Source organism: Bombus huntii, chromosome 17 (genome assembly GCF_024542735.1).
Source record: "Bombus huntii isolate Logan2020A chromosome 17, iyBomHunt1.1, whole genome shotgun sequence".
Taxonomy (NCBI): domain Eukaryota; kingdom Metazoa; phylum Arthropoda; class Insecta; order Hymenoptera; family Apidae; genus Bombus; species Bombus huntii.
In genome coordinates, this window is record NC_066254.1 from 1,054,837 (window position 1) to 1,064,881 (window position 10,045).

General features: G+C 33.5%; 1 protein-coding gene across 1 annotated transcript; it reads right to left on the minus strand.

Annotated features, from left to right (window-relative positions):
- Nucleotides 1-6,583: 6,583 nt before the first annotated feature.
- Nucleotides 6,584-7,496, minus strand: LOC126875130 (odorant receptor 85b-like; the record flags this gene model as incomplete). The annotated part of the gene is made up of 4 exons (XM_050637853.1): nucleotides 6,584-6,634; nucleotides 6,793-6,948; nucleotides 7,037-7,150; nucleotides 7,239-7,496. Coding segments are annotated over 4 exons (579 nt in total), but the record flags the coding sequence as incomplete, so codon positions are not given.
- Nucleotides 7,497-10,045: the final 2,549 nt, after the last annotated feature.

The following is a 10,045-nucleotide window of genomic DNA, read 5'->3' on the forward strand; positions in this document are numbered from 1 at the left end:
ATTTACAACTGCCGGGCCTGGATCTACCATTCCGGAACTCTTCCGAATTATCGCACCACGATGTGATGTGGCTATCGGGAGGATCGCCTGTTGTTTCGATTCTGTATTATTTACATTCATTATTGTGTCATGCTTCTATAGCTGAGTATCTCTCACCTTCTCTTATATTTATTTATGTTTCCTTTGTTAAATCTCATTTTATTCATTATAGGGCAGCGATTGTTTTGAAGCTTTTTCTGCTAGTCATTCTCTTCTTTCTATAGCATTTGTATCGATTCAGTACGTCATTATAACATTATAACCGGTACGAAGAATACCATAAGGAAGGCGACATTGAGCTCCTTAAAACCAACAATCTAAAAAACTGTGTCATTTAAGCTTGACCAATCATGTACAAGAATGTGCCGTGAAATTATTCTCTTATTTTTGCGCCAAAGGGCGGACGAATTCTTGTTTACACTTTCATCTTTTAATTTTGCTACAATGGGGGAAGAGCGAATATTAACCCGGCTGGTCTAAACGCACCATAATTGAGCCTCAGGACGTTTAACTTGTTCGGATAAACAAGAGGCGAATAAACGAAATTTTATTGTAATGCAAAATAAAATAAAAATAATAATAGGTATTATAAGAGAGTGGAGAGTGTGTTAAATGATATGGTTTTGGGTTTATCAATTAATCGATTCACGCAGATTCGATTTTCTCCAATATATTTTATCGCCTCGTACAACAACACGTCTTAACACACAGAATACACTCGGTCAATTAACACGTGTTCGACTTCTAAGACAAAAAGCGTCGTTAGAAGTCGTACCAACTTAGCTTGTAGTAACTAGCGATCATGCCAACCTAACATTTCTCAACAGAGTGTTTATACAGTTGGCCTGATACATTGTTAGATCAATCTACTGACATGGTGAATTTGCCAAACTAAATTTATAACATATCAGGTATATAAAAATACAAATATAAAAATATATACAAATTATATACCATTATTTTAAAGAAAAACAAGAGAACTTTTATCGAAACGGAATAATGGCTCTACCAGTAAAATGGGAAGAAGTTGTACAACGAGAGGGGGATTTGTTAGGTAGATGATACATTTACACTGTACATGTGAATGTGTGTGTAAGCGTTAGAGGGCGTCCAGGTCTTAGTGGAGACAAAAGACTGTTGCCAGATGTTAGAAGAATCTGGAAGAGTCGGTTGAGAACAAGCGTGCGTGCAAGAAGGTTGTCGAGGTCTTCAGAGTATAAGATATATGTATAGCTGTTGTGTGTGGAATAAAGTAAACTATTTGTATTTCCGAATCCTTTCTTTACCTTAACATGGTAGCAGAGCGTGGTTACTAGTTTTGCAAGCTATTTAGTGCGTGGTTTTCAGTCTTGCGAGATAGTTCGAGTGAGTTGAGTAAGGGAAGAAATTTTCCAAGGATATAAAAATAATAAAAAAAAAATAATTCGAGCACATAGGAACGCTTGAGTAAAGAATAGAAGATCAATTAAAATGGAAAGATTGGAAATTATAATACCGATATTTGATGGTGAGGATTACGGTATTTGGAAGAAAAGAATAACAATGTTTGTGAGGTATAAAAAATGTGATATTGTTATAACTAGAGTGAAGACCGAAACAGACAATCCAGACTGGGACAAAAAGGATCTGAAGGCGATAAATATAATTTATAGTGCCATCTCAAATAGACAATTAGAACATATTAGTGAAGAAAAAAACAGCGTATGAAATAATGAAAAAGTTCGACGAAATGTACTTAAGAGAGTCGACAGCACTACAGATCGTGTGCAGAAGGAGATTGGAGAGGATAAGTCTCGACAAATACAGTGATTCAGCATCGTTCTTTAGCGATTTTGAAAAATTAATGAATGAACTTGTGCAGGCGCACAAGTGAGTGAAACATGCTAAATGAGTTATCCGAAGAGCTACATAGCGAATATAATAGATGCAGTGAAAGAAGAGAATCAAACGGTAGCGTACGTGAGGAATAAAATAGAAATAGCGGAAAAGGAAGATAAATCAAATCGAGGAGAAATGAAAACTAATGCCTTTGCTGCAAAAAAAGAAGGATGCTTCAAATGTGGAAGAGTGGGACAAGATATATGTATAGCTGTTATGTGTGAAATAAAGTAAACTATTTGTATTTCCGAATCCTTTCTTTACCTTAACAGGATTACATTTTTTCATGAAACTGAAAGGTATGTAAACAATCTTAATCTAATATAATAGTATCCTAGTATTAAATCAAAAATATGTAGCCGCACATGAGTCATAGGACGATGCGAATCGAGACTGGCTCATGTTGTTTTGCCTCGAGTTCTATCATTGTGTAATACGATTTTCTATAACTGTTACATTATTTTTCTTGGAGCGAATAGAAATGTCCTGCTTAAATTCGTCCATTTTATACAAAATGGAGTGTAATTATGGCAATGTTAAACCAATAACTCATTAATAATCTATTCGGCAAATAGTCATATCACTTGTTGACAATTTCCGTGAATACAAAACATCACAGTATGGAAGTGTATTAATCACAAATAACGACAACAAACGACAAACTGCAAACATAACTGTGTATGTTTTCGTCGGATGTTATCTAAAAGAAGAGAAAAAACTGCAATACTTCTATCATACGTGTAACAGAAAACCATCTCCCTGGGAGAGTGTTTTAAAATACGTCACATATGGATAATTAATCAGTATAATTAAACAATTACAGCTTAATTCTTTCTCTATTATAGTATCGTGAAAAAAGGCATAATTAGAGATCGATCGAATCATAAAAACAGTGTCGTCTGCCCTTCAATTGTTAGTATCAAAGAAAGCCTATATGACTAAGGTCGCCTAGTTCTTGCGGAGCATGGGCGTGGTGAGATTAAAAAAAAAGAAAAGAACGCTAGAGGAGAAGGACGATTTTGGGTTCAAAGAGCGTTGACCGAGAGGCCAGAGTGTGCGAATCGAGAAGAGAGTGTGAATCGACAAGAGAGTGTGAATCGAGAAGAGAGTGTGAATCGAGAAGAGTGTGAATCGAGAAGAGAGTGTGAATCGAGAAGAGAGTGTGAATCGAGAGTCAGAATTAGTCGAGAAGTCGAGGAGTAGAGTTGTTAGCGTTGTTGAGTTGCGAGAGTTGTTTGAGATAAAATACGATTTTTGTATTTAGTTCCAGTTAAACAACCATCGTTTTCTGTCTAATTAATATCTATACAGTCAATTTATTGTAAATGAATTGTAAATAGTCCGGGAAAGATTTATACCTAAATTTCCCCGATACTACACTATTACGCATCAAATGCATATAACGCATTTTAAAAGCCACTTGCATTAGTTATTTATTATTCTTTATTGTTATATATATATAAATATATATCATAATGTGTTAATATGTTCTCATATCAAGTATTATTGTTAGTGCAACGCTTTTTACATACAGTGGCTTACGAAAGTAGTCGAACGTGTATATATGCAAACTTGAATGGCCGAAATAATGTACATTAAAGTAATTTGCTTAGACCAGCAGATGTCAATAGGAAAATTGGAGTCTTAAGATTGTGTCAGTAAAAGTTGAAAAGAATTCAACAACGTAGGTAGGAGTTATGATACATTTATCAGAAACACCCATTGTAAGTGACTCACAAAAGTATTTGAACGCTATATACACTATTAAATTATTTAATATTAATATTATTGTTGGATCATCTTTAGCAGCAATAATGGGTCTCAATCGATGTTCCATACTGTAAACCAATGATTTTGTAAAATTACACTCAACGGAAATCTATATTTCTATATTTACATTCTATATGTATTTATATATTCTATATATCTATATTTATATATTATATATATTCTATATTCTATATTTCTATATATTTGCGGTGGAGTAATTAAGATGTGTGGTGTGTTATATACGATCCATTCTTTCACAATTCTAGCAGTATGCTTAGGCATTATCTTATTGGAAGTGGAAATCTTCCAATAATCCTAATTTACGGGCACTTTTTTTAAGGTTATTTTTTAAAATATTTAAATACTTATATTTATCAAGTATTCTATCAATAAATATCAAATTGCCGGTGCCACTGGCAGCCACGCACCACCACACCATGATCGATCCACCTCCGTGTTTCACTATTTGATTTAAATGTCGGATTTCCAATTCCGTATTTCGTTTTCTTCACACATAATTTTGACCATCTAAGCCAAAAATGTTAAACTTTGACTCATCTGAAAAGATGACTCTGTCTCAAAAAGAATTATCTTTATTAACATAGGTTCTTGCAAAAGTCAATCTTTTCTTGTGATTTACCGCATTAATATATGGCTTCTTTCGCAGCACTCTGCCATGAATATCATTGTTTCGTAAGATTCATCGACAATTCCGGCTGAAGTTCTTTATGAAACATATCAGCTACCATACTTGCGAGTTGAGGAGCGGATGTAGTAAGATTTTTTTTTAATTCGCGAGTAACTTTCTCCTCTCTTCTAGTCAATTTCGTTGGTCGACCTGATCGATCTTTGTTTGCAAGTATTCCCTCGTTCTTTGACTCTTTTATGATATAGCGTATTATGGACTTACTTCTGTTCACAATTCCGGCAATCTCGTTATATGATTTGTCGTCCTCGTGTAATCGGAATATTATTTCTTTTTCACACTTTTGTTCCAGACTTTTTGGTATTCATTTTAAATACTGTTGTGCACACTTTTACGTTACTGTTACTGAAACGATATCCTAACATCAAGTGAACGTACCAATATTTTCATTTAGCAATGATGTTTACATTCGGTGCAAAGGAAGATGAAAAACTCTCAACAGTGCTACAACGTTCGAATACTTTTGTGATACACTTATCATGAATGTTTCTAATAAATGTATTATAACTCCTGTCTATATTACTGAATTGTTTTCAAATTTTACTGATGTAATCTCGAGACTTTTCCGTCGCTATAGATACCAAATTGTTTTAACAAATTAGCTTAGCACACCTCATTTTATTAATTTAGATTTGTAAATTTAAGAGTTCGAATACTTTCGTGAGCCACTGTAAGTGCCAAGGAAAGCGGTGACCTAGCGACAAGTTATGTGCGAAGCGCTAACGTCAGGATCTATCAGTATACATTAACTACGTTATACAATATATATTACATTCTCTGACGTTATAATGTGTAATATTATGCACAAGTCATCGGAATGTACCTACAGTTAAAGGGTAACATGAAATTTCAAATTTCATCAAGTTTAACGAAAATTATATATGAATAATCTTTCAACACGTATCTCTTTTATAAAAATTAAAATCAGTGTGAAAGGGATGCAAAGATCTTAATGACGGGACACAAAAACTTTGTCTTGTAATATTCAGAAAACAGTTAGCTTTAATAATCTGTTCTAAATGTAGCAATTTTGAAAGAAAAAGTTAAACCACATAAATACGTTTTAAAAGTGTTCATATAAAAAAGAAGCGGCCCTTTAAACAGCAAAGTACCGGCTCTATAACTCGAGAGCGGTTCTCTATCTAGGAAATCGGTGTATTTTCCATCCCTAGCCAATTATACTATCTTCAAGTAAGGAAACTTGCTGCGAACGTGATAACATATCTAATAATTATAATAATAATATCTAATAAGAAAGGAGATAAGTTAATGTCATTAAATAAGTAAATATACTCCAAGGAAGGTGGTATTATATCGTGCTTGGTCTGTCTTTTAATCAGAAAAACCTCTCATCAATAGTGGTGAGAGGTTAATACGACAAAAATGAACAATAAAAAGGTTTCACCGTTGCATTTCTATTGTCTCACTCACTGATATATTTTCAATCAAAACTTTGGATTTCTTCCTCTTTCACTTGCACTACATTTTTCTACATTCGACCAAGTGGCGTATTATAATGGCATGTAATTAGACTGAACCACGGTCGTATATTTAGGTTTGACAACACTCGTGAAAGGCTATTTACCGCATAATATAGTGTCATAAGCTGTGCTTTATTGAAAACAATCTACATTTCGTTGTACGCTACGGTCATATTTCACGTATATCCGACCGTCTTATATACGCAGTTAACACAACGATTAGAACGCCTTACTGTACAGCGGACAAATTGAAAAACTTGTGCCATTGAGTAAGACGTAATCTGTATCGTATTTCAGTATAGACCACACGCGATGAATAATACTGTCAATAATGACCAATGTTATGTATGTATCGTTTTAGAATTAATTTATTTGGTTACATTTTAGCCATGAAAAGTGGTAATGCTTCACATACACGCAGTTATTCGCGAATAATTTGAGAATACACTGTAAGCGTATATCACGATTCGCTTTAAATAAAGCAGCTTGCACAAGCTTTATTATTTGGGATATCTTTCTTTTGTGCACTTATTTTGTGAAATATTAGGGAAATTAAATAACAGATTTTATTCGATTCATTAAGTTCAACTTCTATTTACATATCTCTACAAAGAAAATCAAATGTATCAGTCTATTAATATGATACTTCTGTTAAAATTTTTCGTGCCCAAATAAAACCTATAAAACTTTGAAACAATTTTTCAACAAATCAGTACATTGCGTACAAAACAGACACGTACGAAGCAGATGCTTTTAACATCTAAAAATTTTAATTTACTATAATTACATAAAAGCAAAATGTCCGTTTACACAGAAACTAATTACAAAAATTAAAAAAATAATAATAATAAAATTGGAACATAGGTACATTCTTACTTTATATATATTCATTTCATATTATAAACTCAAGTGTCTTACATTCGCAAAAGCCTCGAGAGAAAGGCAAAGAAACTTTCCCGCTGTTAATGTTAATTTTCCCTGTGATCGCAATATCATTAATAATATAACACGAGCATTTTGAGGTTTTAATTCGTACCAAAGAAAATTATATACAGATTTAGTAATATCTTCGCTCTGAAAAGAAGGTATATAAGTATTAGTAAACTATTATGTTGTATATAGTAGTTTATTTTGCTTTATTTCTTATATTTCCATTTCTTACCTTAGAAGTAAGATATTCGCCAGTATAACATAATATAAATGCTTCACAATTAACAGCAATGTAATACGGAAAGCATTTCATTATTATCACAGTCGCTTGATCCAGATGTGAAGACTATTATCAATGAAAGTCATTTGTTTTATATACACTCAGTTCAATTCTCTATCAATGTTACTGTTAATCATAAGTCAAATTCACTTACGACCACCAAAATGAAACTTATGAAACAGATTACTAACATATTCGATACAAATTGACATAACGATATGTAAGTGAAGATTTTCTCAATATTCTTTGAGAATTGTATGATTCGTTGATGTCTTCCAACGATGTCATCTATTATATATTTCTGCAATTTTTCTTTTTCGCAATTATGAGAAATTTCCGTCAATTTGTAACAAAGTAAGTCAATCTGACTACCAACGTGTAATATCTGAAACGTAAAAAAATCTTCAGCTGGTTATTGAAAAATACCGCATAAATATTAATAATATGACACCTGAAATATTTGAAGCATCTAATATTTTTAGTATAATAATGTTGTACACAGCTAAAATTCAGACGGAAATGTCACGCAAACATGATCAGCAGATAAAATATGAAAAAAATGGTGCTGACTTTAATGAACGTCATCAACATATAAATGCTTGTATGTAATAACTATTGACATTCAATACACAAGTTGACCTACGCAACTTGTAAAGAGCACTTTGTATGAAAAAATGTATTTTAGAATAATTGTACAGTTTGGAAAGTCATATTATGTGGTGCATCTACCTTTTTATACGTGAAGATGTTTCGGAAATTTTAAGGTCAACTTCATTATTTCAAATGATAAGTTATATTTTTAATGCCAATGTATCGGAGGACGTTGAATTGTGATGTCACGTTTCGCGCTCCACCCGAATCGTAACGTGAGGCAGTAAAGGAACACGTCATAACTCACGAATAGCACGAACCACAACTTCAGGCAAATGGAATTCAAAACAGAAAACTCAAGAGAAATAAATGATACGACTCGTACAAATACTTATTGAAATCTGACTTAAGAATATCGAAATCAAAACATGGAACGATGAGACATCCGCTGACACGCGTCGACGGGAGGGCTTGCGCGCGCCCTCCCCGCCACAATACGCCACATCAGCAGAAACAACTAACTGTCACGCGCCAAAAAATCAAACATCGGCATCAGCAAAAGGTAACATCAGGTCAAGAAAAGTACGACTCATTATTAGCGGACATAAAAATTCTAAGAGGAATGCAATAGCAAAGTCTTCAGAAAGGAAAAGGTTCAAAACAGTTCCATGAAAACGACATCAGCGAAGAAAGGAAATCCTAACACTTCTTGGAAGGACATCAGCAAAAATGAAGATTGCAGCGTCTGCAGAAGTAATAACATGTCGAAACTCCGCATATTCATGGAATAACCCGTCACGCGACAATTATTCCATGATATCTTTTTGTATAAATAAGCGTAGCCAAGGAGTTGTCAAGGAGTTCAAGTTATGAGTTCAAGTTGTCGAGCAATTAGCAGTTGAGTTCTTTTGAGTTGAGAGTTTTCAATTATCAGTCAGTCAGTTTAGTTCTTTGTATTCTTTGTGTTCTTTGTGTTCTTTGTATCAAGAAGTAAAACCTTGTTAATTGTTAATGAATTGTAGTCTCCAACCAATAATATTAATTCATTATAATATTCCAAGAGTGTGTTCGACTATACACATAAACAAGGTGAGGATCTAAATACTGTAATATTCTTATTCAATTTCGGATCTGCACCATATGTACTACTCGAATAAGATATCAATTCAACAACCAAGAAGACATTGAAAAAGACTTTAATCCTTCCTGTGCTAATACTTCTGCACACAGCGAGTAAACCGAAACGTGGAGTCTACTTACCAGTTGCATCGATACGCTAGTCAACGCTACTCATACGGTTATGAATTAGAATATCAAGGACACAACAGTTTGGAAATTGAAGATAGTGTCGTGCTTTAGAAAGGTGTGACAAGTTTTGAATCCATTCAGTTGTCGCGAAAGTAATTAGAGCACAACCATCTGGAATATTTGGAAAAGCGCCGCGCTTCAGAAAGGCTCGGTTATGGGGTTGATTAGAATAGTATCCGACCACCATTAGACGCCCGGTAACAACAGCGAGAAATAATTTTCGATGAATTTGCCAATATATAGAATGTTCTACTTAATTTTAATCTTCAACTGATCAAGATAATGTAAGATAATGTATATAAACTGTATACATTACCATGTGGAACCTAGTGATAACTGCATAGTGTCTTAGTTGTTGAGTTATACGCAACAATATGTTTGGTAGTACATGTAAATAATACTAAGTAGTAATGTGGTCGAATTTACTTAGATAGGTACACGCTACGCTTAAAAAATCGAATAAAATAAACATTAAATCATGTTGGCATTATTAGTCGATTGATTTTCTTTAATTTATATTAAAAACGATTAGCATCAATGAGTTAATCTTGTATTGGGCTATGTACAAATGCGGTCAAATATGCCAAAGAGACGTATAACGCAAAGTAAGTTCGATTAAATTTTTCATGAATATCGTGGATACTAAGGCTGAGCGGCGATGACATATATAGCGAGAAGTTATTCAGAATGTTGATCTTGACAAGATAATTCAAGGTCATCAAAATCGCTGAGGTGTTCTCTGAAGTAAGTGATCATTCATTAATAAAGTATTAATTGTTTGCCGAGTATGCCACACTACAATTACTTTTACTATTAACGCTCCATTGACATTGGTGGTCTAACTTCTTTAAGTCAGTGAGGATTTTGTAGTATCCAATTGTGCATGTTTCTCAAATTAATATCCTCGTAATTACTAAATATTGCTTCCTCGATAAGTAACATTTATGTAAAAAAAAATCATTATTGTGTTATTGATCCAGAAAACACTAGGCGGATTCGTTCCGTGCAGCTCCTAATGAGGAACTAGGTGATATATTTCATTGTGAAGGACTCGAAGTACGC